The 20,000-nt window shown below is 45.4% G+C and overlaps 3 protein-coding genes across 6 annotated transcripts in view; 2 read left to right on the top strand and 1 right to left on the bottom strand.

Moving 5' to 3' along the window:
• Window positions 1–5,392, bottom strand: part of LOC121301273 (RNA exonuclease 1 homolog) — a 9,999-nt gene extending 4,607 nt beyond the window's left edge. The window contains exons 1-7 of the mRNA XM_041230482.1: window positions 5,053–5,392; window positions 2,395–4,061; window positions 1,902–2,003; window positions 1,402–1,600; window positions 520–677; window positions 296–436; window positions 1–75 (exon numbers count right to left, since the gene is read on the bottom strand). The exon at window positions 1–75 is cut by the window's left edge and continues 49 nt beyond it. Coding sequence (XP_041086416.1) covers window positions 1–75; window positions 296–436; window positions 520–677; window positions 1,402–1,600; window positions 1,902–2,003; window positions 2,395–4,061; window positions 5,053–5,236 — 2,526 coding nt within the window. The 5' untranslated portion in view covers window positions 5,237–5,392. The remainder of the gene's footprint in view (window positions 76–295; window positions 437–519; window positions 678–1,401; window positions 1,601–1,901; window positions 2,004–2,394; window positions 4,062–5,052) is intronic.
• LOC121301280 (RNA polymerase II elongation factor ELL-like) overlaps window positions 1–20,000 on the top strand; it is a 794,007-nt gene that overhangs the window by 142,078 nt on the left and 631,929 nt on the right. The gene's annotated exons all lie outside the window — the stretch shown is intronic.
• sac3d1 (SAC3 domain containing 1) lies at window positions 6,685–10,007 on the top strand. Of its 4 annotated transcripts, none has more exons than XM_041230555.1 (4): window positions 6,685–6,728; window positions 7,693–8,020; window positions 8,399–8,675; window positions 9,108–10,007. In XM_041230555.1, the coding sequence occupies exons 1-4, from the start codon at window positions 6,703–6,705 to the stop codon at window positions 9,566–9,568; spliced, it is 1,092 nt and encodes a 363-aa protein (XP_041086489.1). In that variant the 5' UTR covers window positions 6,685–6,702; the 3' UTR covers window positions 9,569–10,007. The 4 variants fall into 4 exon arrangements, with proteins under 4 accessions (XP_041086489.1, XP_041086493.1, XP_041086492.1 ...); XM_041230559.1 differs by lacking the exon at window positions 6,685–6,728 and adding an exon at window positions 6,736–6,830; XM_041230558.1 differs by lacking the exon at window positions 6,685–6,728 and adding an exon at window positions 6,736–6,935.

The raw sequence follows: 20,000 nt of genomic DNA, 5'->3' as shown, positions 1-20,000 counted from the left end.
TGTGTTCACCGCCACGTTCAAGTAGATATTGCGGCTGCTGCTTCTGTCATACACCATCTTCTCTTCTGCCAGGGCCTGCAAGGAGAAAAATAAAAAAACGGGGTTCTTTCATATATTCATCTATTTTAAAATCATTTAAAACAGAGTCCTAGCAGCTACCTTTGTTTTTTTTTTGATACACATGGAAACAAATATATATATCCTAGTTCCATCAGAGTCGAAACAACTCCAGCAGTAAACATTTTTTGGTGTTCACTTGTTGGCGTAAGCCCTCCCCCGACTAGTTTTCGCTCACCTTCTCAAAAGCTCCTTCTTCGGATGAGAAAAACTTGAGGCACTCGTCAATGAAGAGATTGAGATACCTCTGCCGGACATTAGTCGGGACTTTGGCACCAAACTCGGTCGGAATGATGGGCCTCTTTAAAGAAGATAAGTTCTGTGGGGGGGGGGGGATAAATATGTTTTAGTCCAATAGGCTAAAGCAAGATCTAGAAAAGCCTTCCTCCCTCCCCTACTTACCTTCAAAGTAGGGGTGTGCGCTATTCTCCTCTGCACTGCAGTGCTGGTGGTCTTGGATGGGAAGGAAGCAGGCGTGTGAGCTTTTAGAGCCAGGGAACTGGATCCAGACCCGCTGGGTGAGGCCACGTTGCTGCCAGCTTTCCTTCCTTCCACTGGGCCTGACGAAACAGGAATGGGACTTGCTTGACAGTCTGAAGCACCCCCACGTTCATACTTGTGACAAACATGGACAGGCAATTCAGATTTCAGACCCCTTGCAGATGCTTCCAGCAATCTTACTGGCTGTGCAAATGTCCCTTTTTAGAAGCACATCTGTACCCTACCACAGCTGCAAATACACATTAGCGCCATCATTATCATGTTCACCATGACCCACACCTGCTGAATGTACGAAAAGTGCGACATGCATACAGGCCGATGGATATAACTTACTCTGTATACCCCCAGATTCCGAGAACATACAGACACCCAATAACCAGAGCGATCCAACTGTATTCTTGACGTTTTTTAGTTTTCTGCATGGCGCACAAACTGTCAGCAATGGTTAAAACAGTGAAAGAACAACCTGTCACTTTCTAAACTCCAGTGCTTGAAACTCGCACAAACCCTGCACCCACTCCTGGGTTTAAAAAAACTCCCTGGTTTAGGTATATTATTGAAATAAACACAAACAAAATCTTCTCTGCACTAATTGTACTTTTATTATATTTCAGCATCAAATTCCGAGCCCCTGATGATTCAAACAACATACTTAAACTGAAGGTAGTTCTGAAGCCCAGGAACGGGTTTGCAGGTCTAGTTTGAGTTTCATGAAACATGGATCAGTAAAGTAACCACAGCGTTCACATTTAAAATAGAAGTGCCTGTGTGGTCAGTTCGCACCGAATTTCGCAGCTGGTGCAGCCAGTGTTGGCCGATGAGCAATCCTCCTCTTCTCTCCTGCGTATGCCACGGTAGTTGTTTTTGCTGCCACAGCCAGCTGTACTGCCTGCTGCTGTGCCATCTGGATGCGCTTGTAGCAGGTCTCCTGGGCCGTGGCCCTTCTATAGGGTCGGGCGGGCTGCTTCAGGGTCACTTCCACCTAAACAGCAGGGTCTACTTGTTACATTTGTTTCAATTTCCACCTCGCCACTGAATTTCCACACTACAAAATTCTACACTCTTCAAGTGCCAGCTTTTTACCCACTCAAACCACACTCACTGCTAAAAAAATACCCCCAATGCAAATTCAAACACCTGCACCTCAACTGTTTTCAACAAGGAATTATACATTTGCTGAATTTGGGTCATCCTCCAGGGGTCATCCCTTTAACCTGCAGCGGGGAACTCGAGCAAAAAGTCATCAAGCCCGGTAATCGGGCCATGCAGCTCTCCTCACTTACGTCTCCTTTGCATGCAAAGTGGGAAACTCTCTTCTTCTGTCCCGGGAAGAGCGTTGTTAAAGTGTCCTCTGTGCTTCCGTTCACGGAGGGCTCGCTGGGCGCCTGCGAGAACAAAAACGACCACTCAGCTGGTGTACCAGGTGTAGTCGATTAGCACCCTTTCAAATACGCCCATTATAAACACTTAGCATGGAGCTCTTAGGAACAAGCAAATAGAGCATTCTGCTTCTTAGGTCAGGTTTAATGACCTGAACAACAGAGCAAATACATACCTCCGCTCTTCAGCGATACATTTATTAAATTCTATCTATCTATCTATCTATATCTATATCTATCTATATATATATACACACACACACAGACAGCCAGAATCTATTTCATAAAACTGCTGGGGAAATTAATTTCATGAAATCATTTTGTATTTGTGCAACACGCAAAAACCACACATTTGAATAATAAATAAATAAATAATAAGTGCACACTGCTGTTCTACCTGTTTGGCTTGCCTCCCCTTGTCCTCCATTTTCACATCATTCGATTCGTTAAATATCCTCAGGCACTCTTCCATTGGGTCCTCCTCGTAATCCAGTTCATTCTGCAAGCTGGAGTAATCCCGGTCATCCTCCTCCGTCGCCTCCTCGATCTCGTCCTCTGAAGAGGAGAACGCAGAGGCTTTCCGCTTGCTGGTTTCACGCTTTCCCTGGAAGGAATCCCCTTTGCTGAAGCTGCTAGCCTGACCTGGGTCGTCCTCATCTCCACTCTCGTCGCCAAACAGATCCACGTGACTCAGCGTCCTCTGTTTCAATTTTATTTTCTGGGGCCTCTTTCCTTCTTCCTTTGTCGAGCTGCTCTTTTTCCCTTCCTTTGCCGATTCTGTGCTCCCCGTTTTCTTTTCTTTGTGCCCCTGCTTCCTGTTCTTCAGATCCTTAGATTCTGAGAGGTCCTTCTTGCTCCTGTCTCCCCTCTCCGATGCTTTGCTTTTCCCGTCGCCCTTCTTTCCACAGCTGCTGTCCGAGACCTTCGGCTTCTCCTTTCTCGCCCCCTCCAGAGTGTGCTTCTCCTTCTTGCCGCTGCTGCCTCCCTGACCCTTCTCCTGCTTGAGTTCCTTCTCTTTACTTCTGTTTTTGCCATTTATTTTGTCTTCGCCTTTGCTTTTGTTCTCCTTTTTCCCACCGTTTCTGTCTTTCTTGGCCACCTCTTTAGAACTGGACGACTTCACTTCCTCCCCTTTCTCCTTCTTCACTCCTCTCTCCTTTAAACCCTCCATGTTGTTTCTGCCGGAGGGTTTCTCCTCTCCATTCTTGACTTTCTCCGCTTTCACCTTTTTGTCAGACGCTTTACTGCTCTCCTTCATCTCTCTGCTTTTTCCCTCCTGCTCCCCAAGCTTCACGCTATCGGTATCTTCCGTGCCGTGCTGCGCGGCTCTCTCCTTCCCCTCCCGATTCCCGCTGTCGCCCGTTTCGTCATTCGAGAAGCTCCCACGCTGCAGACGGCTGATGGGACTGGGACGATATTCTGTCCCATTTTCTTCATCCGATTCAAAAAAGTTGGCCCCCACGTCATACTTCTGGAAGTCCGTTTGGCGACGGGGTTTCTTGGCGGTTGGGACGTAGCCTTCCTCTTCTCTCACTTCCCGACTCCTCCTGCCTCTTTTCAGGTCCTTGGCGTTCTTTTTATTCAAGTGCCTCGCTGAGTAGTTAGACAAAGGGTCATACTCCAGATCAGTTGTGGGTTTCGTTTTGTCAATAGTGTATTTATTACAAGTCAACGCTGAGGGTGCTGCCTTTTTGACTGCTGCCTTGGATACAGCTGCAGGAACGTATTCCAGTGAGTTGCCTTTAGACTTACTATCGGAGTCCAGTGTGTACTTGCTAGAGTGTGGGGTGGGGTTGTAATCCCTGACGGCACTGATCCGATAGCTACTGGGGTCGTACTCAAGAGAATTGTAAGCTTCGTCTTTGATCTCAGCGACGTCCTCGAGCCAGGACAGCTTCTTCTGCTCCCGCTCCACTTCACTCTTGACAGCTTCAATGGCCCGGTTCACCAGCTCCAGCTCTAGGTTGCTGGGCTCCAGCTCCACGGAGTCGCTTCCAGTCGACTCCTCTCCATTCTGTCCCGCCGGCCTCGTGACTTCAGGGCTGTACAGGTCGCAGCCTTGCTCTGTAAAGAATTGAGAGTTTCAACAATGCGTTTATTTATTTTGGTACTTGTGAAAATGTTGGTGACACATACTACTTCACCACAAAGTTCTGTCAGTCCCTGCTGAGAAAAGGGAGTGGGGTGGGGTGGGGGTGTAAATTCACAATGGCTAAAGTTTTATGTGGCCAATTCTGGAGGCCATAAAATCGACAATCCACTTAAATTGAATAGGTGGCTGCTACACAGGATACCACAGCTGCTCTGAAATAGCCAGGTCTATTAGACAGCTGTTAAAAGAGATGTACAGCTGGTATCTCCTGCAGTAACAAGGGCCCCTCATTGTTAACACACTCCCACAGTCTACCGAAGCAAGCACCTGTATGGCTTGGCTCAGATTTGTCAAGGTCTTAACATCGCAGCACGATTAATGCACATAATGCTTTTTACAAGGAAAATAACAATGGACCCTTTAAGTTTGCGTTGTTTGTTATGACTGTTTTTCTCGCTACAACAGTACAATTTACAAACGTATTAAAATAATTACAGCGATTTTTTTTTTTTTTTACCTTTCTGCAAACCACAACATAACCAACATGCAACTGTTTTATTTGCACGTATTTTATTTTATTTACACAGAATAATTAAAGTATAAACCGAACTAGTACTAGTGCACAGATGTTTTGCAGGTCGCCTTGGTATGAACAAATTCCTCCACTTATTTCAGGTCAACAGTCCGCCATCGCTTGGATTTTGATTCTGGGATCTTTCATAAAAAACAGGGGAGTAGGAAATAAGAAGACTATTTATAGAGAACATTTCACACACAGAATTTACAAAATTGGGCAAATGTACAAACGCAATTGATCAGGACGTTTTCGTCAAACAATGGCACGATAAGAGAACGAAAAGAAACGTCCTTTCACAGCATCGATCTTTCACCGCCCACAAACAATACAAACACCTTCAATACAGAGAAGGGGTTTTTTAAAAAGGAAAGGAGATGCATTGGTACCCTGCTGCGCTGAGATACATCCCTTGCTCTCCTTGGAAGACGGTTTGCAGTGTCTGAAGTGACAGTAAGGTCTGCTGCAGGGCTCCCCTCCGTTCTTTGCATCGTTATTGTTATTAATACCATTATCAGGGCTGTTAATAAATGGACAGTCAATCCCTCGGAAAAAGCCCGTGGTTCTCAGCATCCTCCTCCTCCCCCAAGTTCATACCGGGTGTGAGAAACTCAGGGCTTTTCGGATTCTTTTTTTTTTTGTCCCACTTTTTTTTTATTCCGCTAGAGAAACGGCAATAATAACAAATCCACTAGCGCCGCCATATTTAATAAGGGAAAAAGAGCTAAAAAAGGGCCGGCCGGCGCAGACCGTGCGTCAGCGGGTGCGCCGCGGAGCTGCCTGTTCTGGGGTTATGTTTTTTTTGGGGAGGGGTGGGGAGGGGTGGGGGTGGGGGTGGGGGGAGGGGAGGGGGGGGGGGGGGGGGGAGGGGGATCACAAACTTATAAACAGAAAATAAGAGCTTTGAGATGGGGTTTCCAGCACGATCTTGCATGTAAAGATAAGTGGAGGTATTTATCATTGTAGCTTTCTGTGCATAAGAAAGTTCATCAGAGGAGCGCAGAAGAATCGACAGGCCTGGCAGCAGCACAGCATCTGTATTTCCCGAAGGACTGTTAACATAAAACTGGTTTGAATGTGAGGGTGTCTGGAGCTGCCTTTCCTCTACCTGCAAAAACTACCTGCAGTGTCTTCCCATTATTGGCTAACTGTTTAATAATGTTAAATAAAGTTTCATTGTTTTTTTTTTTTCCAAAACTGTTGTGGTCTTCAGATTTTTTTGTCACTTGGTGGTACGATGTTAAAAGATACGAAGAAAGCCAAGCTTACTGTATTTCATCACAGGTGGCGCTGCATGCTTTGCAAGCATCATGACAAATGCACACATGCTCATGTAATGAGATGAAGCTTATTGCAGATTTATTACCAGGAGCTGCAATACATTTAACAGTTTTGTTTTGTTTTTTAACCGTAACTATAATGTAGCACCAGCAAGTCCCAACTTCCTGGACCACAGCAACGCTTCAAGATCAAATCTATTGCATCCTACCTTTGGGGAAGGTAAACAAAACGGACTATCAATAAGGCATTCCTTTATTCTGTCTGCTAGGCTATAGTAAGTAAGCAGACAAGAAGTGCGGTGCTGCCTCTTTATAATGCCGTGGTCAGGATCCACAGTTTAGAGGCAGAGCAAGTTAATCTGATGTATAATGATAATGCATTAAAGGCTGATTTTCAAGCTAGCACTTCAGTTCTCTGGGTGTAAAACTGAGCTTGATTATGAGACGCTCGCTTGCAGGCTTTGGGATGAACTTTGATGTGTTAAATCATTCATTAATAATGTATCTCAAACTGAAGCCTCTCCTGGTCACTTTCCTATTGGCTAGGAAGCCTGTCTCTCTTAACACATCCTGCTGTTAATTGGCTAGCTTTCAAGTTGTCAGGTTGCAAGCCTAGTAGGGGATACTTCCGCCCTTAATACATACGGCGACTGTGCGTTAACGTCGACCTAAACCCCACCTCCAAAAAAAATATTATAGATCAGTGCGTCGGCGCTGATTGGGCAATGCCGTGCGTGACGCCAAACTCGACTGCTGAAAATGAAGAAGAGGGCGAGCGTGGCAGTGTGAGTACGCCGTGGAGACCGTGCTGTGGGATCTCGTTGTTAAACGCCTTTTGTTTTTTTCTGTCTTGCTGTTTCTAGGGCTATACCGTGTTTGGCAGTCGAGTACGGTTTCGTTTGCATGGATTTGTTATTTTTGTTTTGTTATTGTATACTTTTCGTAGGGCTCCAGAAGATTGCGATTTGTAAAATGTAGAATCGCACGTACAAGTATGGATTGTTTCCACGGCCTGTTGCTTTGCTGTGCAAAATAATAATATGCAATGCAAGAAGTCAGCTTTCCCTTACACGCTGTTTTTTGATAGGGGAGAATTACAATAATAAACAATACTACAGTGTAATATTTTAATACAATACCGTACAAGAGCGTGGCTTTATTTTCTCACTATTAGGTTATCTGCAGTGAGTTGAGTGACACACTGTAGCGGTCTCTATTGCTTCTCAAAAGCTAGATTAGGCTAGTTTACTTTTTGTCTTTCAGCTAAAAGATCTATTTAATGTTGTTCCATATTTGTTTGTGAAATTGAACACAGCTTGATAATCAACCAATTTCCAACCTAAATCAATATATGGAACAGTACAGGATTCAGAATTGCTGTCACAAAAATAGCCAAATATCAGTATGGAGCTCCCTTACTATTGCATCTCAACCTGCTTTGGGTCAGTCTCTCTGGGAGGAATATTCAAACCTAAACTGCAAAAAATGACCCTGCTCTTAATTGGTAATACAAATATCCATTCCACTGTACACTAAGCTTTATGTTTATTTCATGGGGTAACACTGGAAATAAGACTCCCGTTTCATAGCAGATTGATCCACTCCTCATTTTGCTCTGTGTTTAATAAGACACATCTGAGCTTGTTACCTGTACGCTGTGACTGATTCAAGCTCGCAGTAGAATCTGGGAATGGGTGAAACTGCTATGCGGTAGGAGTCTTTATTTCCAGCCCTTTGGTGTTTCCGCAGCAGCTGGAAGCCCAGGCGGGGAAAGGTGCGGGCGGATGAGGATGGGGCGGCGCCGATGGGCACGTGTGCAGGGATGTGTTCCGAGAGGGAACGTCTGGAGCGCCAGAGACAGAAGCGGCTGCACCGCTTCGAGATCCTGCCGGGCACCGAGCGGGACAGGCTGCCCAGCGCCGACCCCAGCCGGGCTGTGAAGGAGTACAGCCGGCCCGCCGCGGGCAAAGACTCCACCTGCCCCAGCGAGCTGCGCCCGCCGGCGGTCCTCCTCAAAACCGTCTGCTACCTGATAGACGAGATAGCATCAGGACAGACCGGGGCACCCTGGACAGAGGTTGGTTCGTATCGCTTTACATTTTAAGGGTCACAAACGGAAGTCTGCAGCAGGGATGGGAATAAGGCTCCTATTGCATAGCACTTTCACCCATTCCCCAGGTTTTACTGTGAGCTCGATTGGCCACAGTGTCTAGGCAAGACGCTTATGTGTGTCTTATTAAACAAAGTAAAACCAGGAATGGATCAAACTGCTATGCAATGGGAGTCTTATCTATCATGTTTTATCCTAAAGATGGGTTTATGCATCTCTAACACGAGTAGAAGTTTCTATTCTACTGAAACTTTACTGCGTTTAAGGCTGGCCCCGTTCTGAGAAGGCATCGTTTTCGGAACAGTGTTTTTAAGTGCCGTCGGTAACAGAATCCTTCGCCTGCAGGTTTACGGCTTCGTGTTTGACCGTCTGCGGAGCGCGCGGCAGGACCTGACGATCCAGCGGGTGAGCGGGAAGCCATGTGCGGCTGTGCTGGAGCGGACTCTGCGCTTTCTCGTCTACGCCTCCTACAGGCTGTGCCAGGAGCCGCTGCGCTGCTTCGACCCCAAGATAAATGACACGCATGTCCAGGAGTGCTTCAGCTGGCTGCTGGGCTGCTACCGGGAGGGGATCCACGACAACGAGCCCGAGGTCCAGGCCCTGGGCCTGCTCTATAATCTAGGTGTGTAGCCCAGGCCTGGCACGCACTGGCGATGAACAGTCCTAGCGAGAGCCAGGTAAAGCTATGGGAAACTCAGTCAAGAGGACACCGGTATGCTAAAGCAGCACGAGTCGAAGCTTTTGCTCAGAGGCAGCGCTTCAGCTGGTAGTGTTTCTACCTGACTTGGTTTCTTATAGTTCTCTCTAAACAAACAGTTTGCTGGGTTGTCTTGGTTTAGAACAGGGGTGTCCAAAAAGCAGTCCCTTCTACTCCTGGTCTTTGTTCCAACCCTGTTCTAAATTGTTCAAGTGAACCAGTTTAACCCAGACCCTGAAGCAGTTCAGTATACCTGTTAAACCTGGAGTGGATCGGTGCCTGAAATGAAAGAACATTGATGCGCGAATGACACACGTTTGTCTCGGCTGCGCTAATGTCTCTCGGGTTTGTTCTCAGGCTCCCTCCACGCGCTGCAGCACACCCTGCAGCTCCCCGAGCTGGTGAGGAGCTCCGCGCCGGTCAGGCTGGCAGCGTCGGTGAGCCGGGCGTACCTGGAGGGCAACTTCGTGCGGTTCTTCCGGCTGCTGCAGAGCCTGACGTTCCTGCAGAGCTGCGCCGTGCACCGGCACCTCCCTCGCTGCCGGCAGGAGATGCTTCTCTTCTACAGCCACGGGTACAGCAGCAGGAACTGCCGCTACCCCCTGCCGCTGCTGGCCGAGCTCCTGGCTCTGGAGGGCTCCGGCGAGGCGGCAGAGCTGTGCCGGGAGCACGGCCTCACGGTGGCCAGCGACACGGTGACATTCCTGAAGACGGCCTTCAAATACCCGCCAGTGCTCGTTAACAGACATTCCTACGAACTGGTGGACAGGAAACAGGGAGACAGAAGCATCGCAGACGTTCTGCACGGCTACGCCTAGCCTCGGCACTGTATTATTGTGATATCTGATTTACTGCTGGGGGTGCCTTGAAGATATTTAACCCTGTAGTACCCACTGATGTAGCAACAGTTCTTTGCCACTTCTGAAGCAGTAAGTCAGGGATGGAGGTCAGACTCCCATTGCATAGCGATCTGATCCATTCCTGGTGTTACTTTAGGTTTAATAAGACTTGCCTGAGCTTGTTGCCTATACAAGGTGTCTAATCAGGCTTGTATTAAAACCTGGAATGGGGTGGAACGGCTGTGCAATAGGAATCTTATTTCCATCCCTGCATTAGGGCGTTTGTTTTTGCCTATGGACACATTGCAGGTAAATTGCTTCTGATCCATTGAAAATGTATTACATGGGCAATTTACCTGTTTTTTTTTACAGGCCATTTTCAAAGGCCAACATTTTTAAAGGCATTACATTATGGGGGGGGGGGGGGGGGGGATGGGGGGGGGGGGGGGGGGGGTGGGGGTGTGTGTGTGTGGTGTGTGTGTGTGTGTGTGTGTGTATAGTGTGTGTGTGTAAAATATTGGGGGGGGGGGGGGGTGGGGGGGGGGGGGAGGCCCCCGGGCCGCGTCGGCGCCAGCTGCGATACCTGGGGTACCACACCCGGGGTATGTGCGGGGAGTGGTGTGGTATAGTGAGTTTGGGCTTAGGGTCTGGTGGGTGGGGGGGGTGTGGTTATGTCCCCCCCAGACGGTGCTTCTTATTTAGTTAATTTGTAATATTACACAATTTTCATTTTGAACTATTGTACATGATTACATCTCGTGTTGTTTAGAGATTTGTATTTTGATATGCTTGTGTTTTATATATATTTTTTGAGAATACATAAATATAAAACATTACAATCTGTTCATTTGTTAACAACTCGTAAAAACTTGTTTAGACTAATGTTGTATTTTGCATTTATGCTTGTGTAAATATAAAAACTATACGAAAACAAGTATATATATAAAAAAACAATACTAGATATATTATATATATATAATATAAATATATATTATATCCCGCTACATATTCGTCCTATTTATATATATCTAAAAAGTTGGATTTTCAGCTAACATGTATACTTTAATAAATAAATAAACAAGCTTGTGTTTTGTCTATGGTATGTATCCCTGAAGAGTCGTGCTGAAATGTCTGTGCGTTTGGCAAGCATTGAAAATACAAGAACCCTGATGACTTTCATGAAATACCAAATCACCATTTGAAATTATACAATTTTTAAGGTTGTTTGATTGCACACCTACAGATAAAATAGTCCACGAAGTGCAAAATATAAGATGCAATACCTGTAAGTGCCAACAGAGGGTGCTACAGCTTCACAATGAGGTATTCTATGCGTATCCGTATGTGCTAATCCTAAGTATGTTAGGAGGCATTCTTCTATATACTGCACCGCCGAATGCTTGATTATAATCATGAAAAGTGTTCAGGTGGTTTTGCGTCCTTAGCTGTTCCCAATAAGAAAATACAGGGGGAAGAAAAGCAGCATTTGATTTGGCTTTCAGAGCAGCATGCATATTACACGAAGGGAAAATGAAGCTCTATCTCTCAACGTTGGCACCATACTTGTCGGAAAATGCTTTTTTTTTTTCTTTAATTATTAAAAGTTGGAAACTAAGTTACACGTAGACGTGTTCGGTCACCCCTGCTTTGCTTATATTGGCAACTACGCAGTCTTGTTTACAAGCACGGCACAAAAGCAGGACCTGAGGACATAGCTAGAAGTGCACACAGATATAGGACAGAGTGGTTACCTAGCCATGCTGTTGATGCTGAATCACTGGGATCAATTAAAGTTCTCGGATCAACTTATATAAAAAACCCACTGATTTAAAAAAAAAATCACATAGATATTTATAGAAATCCGCAGAATTAATCAATTAGAGGAATTGATCTCTATATCTATGATCAATGGATATATCGAGGGGAAAAGCAAAACAACTTTAAACAACTTTAGTGATCTATGTATTTTTTCAAAGGTAAATCTAGTATTTGTAAGGGTTAGTACCTATAATAACAATATAATGAGTGGTTTTGCAGCGCCTCTGTGTGCGTATTATATTACTGTTCTCTCTCTCTCTCTCTCTCTCTCTCTCTCTCTCTAAACGGGCTTGTTAGTTGGTATGGCTTAACTGTAATTTATGGGTGGGGAAAACGCAGAAGCGCACAGAACGGGGCTTGCAGCGCCTGCAGGGGATCTGGTTAAGGCATGTCCGCAGGCAGACACAGAGACAAAAGCGAACATCAAAGGATAGAGGAGCAAGTAGACAAGAGGGAGAGCAGAGGGGACAAAAAAAAAACACAAGGGGTTGAAAATAGAGAGAGGAATAACTCTCCTGGAGAATAAACAAGGCTTTCTGTTTTTGGTCTAATGTTGAAAAATGTGAGCCAGCGGTGCTGAAAGCGACAGAATCGGGCACGTTTGAGAAAAGAAACCGCTTGCACCCTAAGAAAAAATGGGGGGGAGGGGGGGGGGGGGGGGGGGTCTGAACTTTTGTTGAAGAATTATTCAAACAGCAAGAAGTCGTTCTTCTCGAGGAGGGGGATACACACACAAAGTGAGTGTTTCGACTTGGGGGAACAAACTTGTTCACTCACCAAAAGGGTGAAAAAAATTTTAAAAAAAAAAAAATAATAATAATAATAATAATAAATAATAATCTCGATGGATTGTGTGGCCTGAAGCGAAGAACTCCATGAAGGGATACTTTTCAAGTTTTCCGGGGAGGGGATTTCTTTTGGATTTTAATTTCAAATAAGAAACCCGCCCGCTGTGGACCTGGGTGAGAATGCAGAAGAAATATCGCACGCTTTGGATAGGCTGTGTTGTGTCGGTCTTATTGGTTCATTCCAGCTATGCCCGTGGAAGACAGTAAGTGAAGGGACTGGGGGATGCCTATATAGTTAATAATAACGATTCACGCGGCTATGAAGCGGTAGCTGTAGGCTAAGTGTTTTTGTATTGGGTCTATTCACTTCTTCAAAAACACCCTGCCCAAAAAATAACAGCAAAGACATGTTTGCAAATTCATTTCATTTTTTTTTTCTTCCCCCTTACAAAAAAACTCAGGCTATAATTAACATACAGTGGCCTGTACTGGTATGAACCCAGTTAAGGTGTCAAGTTGTCTAAAAACATCAAGACCCCCGAGGCAGTGTATTCGCGAAGGCTGGCGTACGGTTTTCAATCAATTTATTAATTAATGAATGCAAAGCATTCGCATATTGTTGTTCATATAACATCGTCCATATCAGTGCGTTGTTCTGGCTGTAGATGACTGTAAACTTGTTATTGGCTGTGTGGATGGATGCTATATCTTTTCCTCATTGCATCACAGGGTCTATGCTCGTTCAAGGGTCATTGAGTTTGTAATGCCTTTGTGTATGAAACTTGCATGCCTACTGTGGATCTTGTCAGACAAGTTCTAAAAGCACAGCGCCTTTTCATCTGCTGCTCAGGAGTACAATAGAAGCACCGGGTGGGAGTTTAATGAAGGTTTAAAAGGAATGAAGGCTTTTATTTTTACCAAGTAGCTGTTACGTACTGTGTGTTCAAAAGGAAAGCTACGCTACACACATGGATGTTTACCACTGACATTTTACAGAGACCACCATCCAGCGTTTACAAGATATATGTGCTGGTGTGGTGCTGTGCTCTGCAGCCCTTGTGTTTGCAGGATATATGACGTGCTGGTGTGGTGCTGTGCTCTGCAGCTCTTGTGTCTGCAGGATTTATGACATGCTGGTGTGCTTGTGGAGCCCAGTATAACCAGTATAACTAAATGTACAGTATAACCAAGGGAAAGCTGCAAAATGAGCTGTACCACCACCATTTGCCTGTGGTCACAAGACTCTCTCATACCCATACCAAAAATGAATTTTATATGGTTTGTAAATTAGTCATATGTTTTTGGTGAACCTATATTTAAGATACCTGAAATTTGTTTTTGACATGTTGCTACAAATCCTGGCATGCATTCTGAATCTTGAACGAAAGTAGTGAAACCTTCCCTCGAGTGTGGATTCAGGAAACCGGTTTCAGTTTCACCTGAATCTAGTCCGTGTCTGTTTTAGTTCAGTGCAGCGTCTAACCTGTCAAGGGCGCTGTGAGTGAAGGACACTCCAGATGGATCTGTTATAGCCCAGCCATTGTAAAAAGGTCAATGAACAGCTGGTTTGCTTTCTTGCTCCTCAGAGGCTACTTGATAGCGGCCCCCTCTGTGTTCCGTGCCGGGGTGGAGGAAGCTGTCAGCGTGACCATTTTCAACCCTGTCAAGGACACTACCGTGCAGGTCCAGCTCACAGTCAAGGGGGAGACGGTGGCACACAGCCACGGCACGGTGCTGGGTACGTGTCTCCTGCATTCATTTGGTGATACTCCACCAGAGTTTAACCATGGTGGGGGGGAGAACAAAAAATACCATGGTCAGCCTGTATAAGAGGAACTTAAACCTTTCATTCTAGCCAAGTATTAAACATTTACAATTTTGCATAAATACATGAAGGCTGCATACAGGAGTTAGCCTTCACTTATACTATAGGTTAAGTGTATAGATCAGGCCAATTTAGTTCCTGTTCATGTTTCACTATTTTCCATGTACAAGTAAGTGCTACACATAGATGCATGTTGCACTGATTTATAGCACATACTTTTTGCATTGTCTGTGAGCATTCTCGATGTAATGTTTCCGTGTCTCTCTATTTTTCAGAGAAAGGAACAATCAAGTTAAAGGTGAGTGAAACGTGTGTAATTGCAAGCCTGCAGGGTGCAACAGAGGTGCATGGATAGAGGAAGCAGCTACAGTGACCCATTCTGAGCTTCACACCTAGCTGCCCTAGTGCATGTTGCACAAGAAACGAATCTGCAGAGTGGTGTCAGGATAAATGTGTGGGAGGACTCTAAAACAACCGACTTGCAAGAAAGCTGTAAGAGGTAAAGCCTTTTTTTTAATGCTCCCCATGAATGAGTCAGGTGGTTCGTTCCTCTCCCTCCCAGGTTCCCTCTGGCCTGCGCGGGCAGGCTCACCTGAAGGTGTGGGGGAATCGGCACCTGGCTGACGAGGGCTACATCTTCCACAACTACACCACCGTGACCATCGACGCCAAGGGCTCCTCTGTCTTCATCCAGACTGACAAGCCCGTCTACAAACCAACGCAGAAAGGTTCGCTGTAATGCATTGACTCCTCTTAGTGACTGATCAGTTAATAATGCTAACTTCAGCATAAGACACGTACTCGCCTCTCGACCAGAGCTTGCTGTTTAACTGAATGGTTAGATGCTTGTCTTGGGACCGTATGGGGTGTGGTTCACATCCAGCCCTTGCCTTCCCATTCAATTCAATGGGCTGAGACGCCAATCCATTACACTGCCAACAGCCAACAGACCTGCCTTGCTTTCATTGGTTTAAGTTGCACTTAGAAAGACGCACAGTCTCTGTGAAAATGTTCAGATGATGGCTGATCACTAAACTGTTTTCTCTTCATGTTTCTCCGCAGTGCTGATCAATGTGTTTTCAGTCACACCTGACCTGAGGCCTGCCAATGAGAAGGTAAAGCAGACCTGTCTGTCTGTCTATCTACATTCTTTAGCCACTGAAGGAGTTTACAGCTCGTTTTTCTCAATGCATAAAGCATGGGAGACGGGCCCAGTAGGAAAATGTTTTGGAAAATTAGTTTGTACTCCAGTTCTAAATAAGACTTAAAAAAAACGTGTAGCTAATATCGCAAAGCAAGCCTAAAAGAGAAAGAGTATTTCAGAACTGTGCATTTTCTAAAAGAACCGCCTGTGGACTGACCCTAGGAGTGGCAGGGAGAGGGAAGAGCTGGGGCTAGGAAGGGAAATCGTATCAACAAAACCTGCTTCAGCTCTGTTAGAATTTCTTCCTGCATTTCTAAGTATATGCCCAGTACAGGCTGGCTAGAGACAGAGTGCTATTGATCACGCTGTAATAAAGCCTGGGCACTGGCAGCTGCCGTTACGCTCGCACAGATAGCTGATTGTAGGGCTCTTGGGCTCTGAAAGCATGCTTACACTGCCTCTAATGTGTTCCTGTTTATTACTTGCGAACGTATTTATCCGTTTATTTTCTTTGCAGATTGAAGCCTACATCATGGTAAGTAAAACTTTTTTTTTTTAAAGCTTGTCCTAAATTATGATATACAGTAAATATATTCTTACTGTGCTTATTACCTCCCCAAACCTGCACTGTCCCCTCAAACATGTTCTTGGTTTTACAGAGGTGTCCACTTCATTCTGTAGTTCAGCCTTCAGTGCGCCATAGAAAACAGGCGTGGTTACAGGCTAGTTTATGTACATCACCCACCCACCCCCCTTTCCCAGAGGGCATTTTAGCTATAAGTTCTCAAGTACAAACATGTATTAAATCACTTGGTTCTATTCATCACAGGACCCAAGGGGGTCTAGGATGATCCAGTGGTCTGACCTGAAGCCAATCTGCTGTGGTATGTACATCAGTCTGTCACATTGTCTCTAACACAATTCCATAGCAAAGTGTAATAAAGCACAGTGAAACCATGGTACAGTACTGGTAAGCACTGTAAACCCCAGATAGGTATGGTAAAGCATGTAAAAAAAACATGGACAAGCATGGTTAACTGTGGTAAATGCATGAAAACGAAATGCGTAAAATGATCCTGCAAATTTACAGAATCTTTTGTGAAAGCTTCTGCTCCGCTGTTTCAAGGCCCTGCTTCGACTTCTTTCCTGTTCTCGTTCCTCTTCCCAGGGATTGTGAACATGAGCTTCCCTCTGTCAGACCAGCCAGTGCTGGGGGAGTGGCTGGTCTTCGTTGACATGCAGGGCCACACCTACAACAAGTCCTTCGAGGTGCAGAAGTATGGTGAGTCTGCTCCTGGCAAACAAAAGATCTGGACTACACTTTGAGCTTTACAAAAAAATTCTGGGACTAAATAATAATAATCTACTGGTGCCACAGACTTTGTTCTGCTGTATTTTATAGAGAGAACTAGACAATACAGAGCTGCCGTTGGAATCCCCACCGAGTTCATTGTCAGGTTCAGGTGTGGTTATGCACCACGCTTCTCAAAGCCAGAAAAGGGAAATCAAACCCGAACCTGCCCCTTCCTTTCGAGCCTTCAACCTCCTCCTCTTCCCCTCCTAACGGCTCCTCCTTCTGTCTCCTTCCCTCCAGTCCTGCCAAAGTTCGAACTGATCATCGAGCCTCCCAGGTACATCCGTGACCTGGCCTCGTGCGAGAAGGGAACTGTGCACGCCAGGTGAGCAGAACCTTTCACCTTTCACCTTCAGGTTCAGGGATCTTGACAAGATCCCTGCCCTTGTAATGAATCTCCTCCTACCGCAGAATGCCCCAGCCGCTGATCTCTGTCCGGATGTTGTTCTCTTGTTCGCAATCCCGTCGATCACTCCCATGCGCTCTCATTCCTCCCCAGGTACACGTTCGGGAAGCCTGTGAAGGGAAAGCTCACCGTCAACATGACTGTGAACGGAGTGGGCTATTACCGGCACGAAGTGGGGCAGCCAGTGGTTAAGACCATGGATGTAAGCGAGGCCCTAGGCTTTCAGACTAAAGCTTCAGCTGCTGATGCTGCTATAGGATTGCAGTTTAATTACAGAGCAGCTTTTAAACAAAATAAATCAATCATCGTCAAAAAAAAAACAAAGAAAAACTGTCGGGGAAGGTAACTGCGGCTTTAAAGAAAAAACGTTATAGTTTCTGTTTGGGGCTTTACTGCGAAGACGGTGTAATTCAAAGAACCCGGCTCAAGTTCTTATTTTGTCTACTACAAAGTTGTAACGCTGCATTTTACGTTTTTGGATTTCAGCTCAATTAAAAATATTTTAAGATGCACAATCCACTCATAGCGAACAATTTTCCATCTTCATATACCTTTTAGATCGACGGCTCTGCAACCTTCAATCTGTGTGTAAAGGACATGATGCCGGCAGACGTGGCAGAGCACTTCCGTGGTGCGGTGAACATCTGGGCAGCGGTGAGCAGCGCAGACGGCAGCCGGCAGGTCATGTTCGACGACTCCACGCCCATCCACAAGCAGCTCATTGATATAAAGTACTCCAAGGACACCAGGAAGCAGTTCAAACCAGGCCTTCCATACAGAGGCAAGGTAACCCAGCCCTCTTCACTGCTGCCCAGTCCGCAGTCTGCTCTAGTTTTAGCTGCAGAGAACCAAGCTTACTCCCTTTGAAACCTGTTCGCCTCTACGTTGCTTATTGGGCATAAGAGGCATTCCTTTTTTTAGCAGGAGGTTATAAATGACGTTGCAAAGCGCTGCTACTGCTCAGGAGCCAATCTGATTGGTGGAAACACATCAGCCTATAGAACTAGTGCTGAGACGAAGTCCCTTTTTTCAAAATTTAAACAAATATTCCTTGAATTAGCTGGAAAACAGTATTATTTGTACCGTATTACAGTAATAAAAAACCTCTCAGGAGTAAAACAAACCCAGTGTCCCTATAAATGGAAAGGTGAGAGCACACTTCTGTACTGTAGAACACTTCGAAATTCTCTCTTATGAACGAAGTGGTCGTTTCACGATATTGGAGTAGCTTGTGAAAACTCTTGTAAAGGCGCACATGTCACCGCAGTTATAGCGAGCCCACCCTGACCCCTGACCCTGCTCCAGGTGGAGGTGACGTACCCTGACGGCAGCCCCGCGGACGGAGTGACGGTTCGGATCAAGGCCGAGCTGACCCCGAAGGACAACGTGTACACCAGCGAGCTGCGGTCCCGCAGGGGGCTGGTGGATTTCGAGATCCCCTCCATCCCTACTGCTGCCCAGTACGTGTGGCTGGAGGTGAGACTGAGAGAGTGGGAGGATGACCAGTGCTGTGAACTGCCCATGCAAACAACACGGACTGAGGCCTCTGTACTCTAATCGTGTGTAGCGCTTTAGTAAAACTGTCAATTCTATTGTAATACTACATGGAAATACGCATAGGTTTTCTGTCATTTTTACGAAGCAGTTTTTCTATCTGGGATGTAATTGTCGAAGGCACGTGTTCAGAAGACGTTCCAGGAGCTGGAATGTAACTGTTCTCTCCTCATCTGCTTCAGACCAAAGTGACGGCGATCGATGGCAGGCCAGCAGGAGAGCAGTACCTTCCCAACTACCTATCCATCAGCAGCTGGTACTCTCCCAGCAAGTGCCACGTCCAGCTGCAGGGCCCCAGCGCTCCCCTGCAGGTTAGCCATCCGATCAACCATGCAAAGAGAACCGGGCAAACCAGGATTCAATCACAGTTATGACAATGCCATCTCCTTTATAGCATTACTATAGCACAGCATAACAGTATTCAATCACAGTCATGACAATGCCATCTCCTTTATAGCATTACTATAGCACAGCATAACAGTATTCAATCACAGTCATGACAATGCCATCTCCTTTATAGCATTACTGTAGCACAGCATAACAGTATTCAATCACAGTCATGACAATGCCATCTCCTTTATAGCATTACTGTAGCACAGCATAACAGTATTCAATCACAGTCATGACAATGCCATCTCCTTTATAGCATTACTGTAGCACAGCATAACAGTATTCAATCACAGTCATGACAATGCCATCTCCTTTATAGCATTACTGTAGCACAGCATAACAGTATTCAATCACAGTCATGACAATGCCATCTCCTTTATAGCATTACTATAGCACAGCATAACAGTATTCAATCACAGTCATGACAATGCCATCTCCTTTATAGCATTACTGTAGCACAGCATAACAGTATTCAATCACAGTCATGACAATGCCATCTCCTTTATAGCATTTCTGTAGCACAGCATAACAGTATTCAATCACAGTCATGACAATGCCATCTCCTTTATAGCATTACTGTAGCACAGCATAACAGTATTCAATCACAGTCATGACAATGCCATCTCCTTTATAGCATTACTGTAGCACAGCATAACAGTATTCAATCACAGTCATGACAATGCCATCTCCTTTATAGCATTACTGTAGCACAGCATAACAGTATTCAATCACAGTCATGACAATGCCATCTCCTTTATAGCATTACTGTAGCACAGCATAACAGTATTCAATCACAGTCATGACAATGCCATCTCCTTTATAGCATTACTGTAGCACAGCATAACAGTGTAGCCAGATCAATAATGCACTTTTTTTCTCTAGACACGTTTCTACATCTAGCTAGGACTTTCATATTTAAACCATCAGGTCCCTGGTAAATCTGCTCTGAATGAACTGATCACAGTGTGAATATTTAAGTCACTCCTGAGGTCTGTATTTTTACTGATGAGAGTTGTTCATGCCAGTTAAATAATAAGAATTGGAAAAGATATAATTTATTAAATGAACTGTGGTGTGACACCTGTTCCTTTTTAACTGCACCTGAAGAGGTCTTGAAAAGCTAGTGTTTGTG

Source organism: Polyodon spathula, chromosome 27 (assembly GCF_017654505.1).
Source record: "Polyodon spathula isolate WHYD16114869_AA chromosome 27, ASM1765450v1, whole genome shotgun sequence".
In the NCBI taxonomy this organism is placed as follows: domain Eukaryota; kingdom Metazoa; phylum Chordata; class Actinopteri; order Acipenseriformes; family Polyodontidae; genus Polyodon; species Polyodon spathula.
The sequence above is the reverse complement of the archived record's forward strand: the minus strand, read 5'-3'. Positions and strand labels throughout refer to the sequence as shown.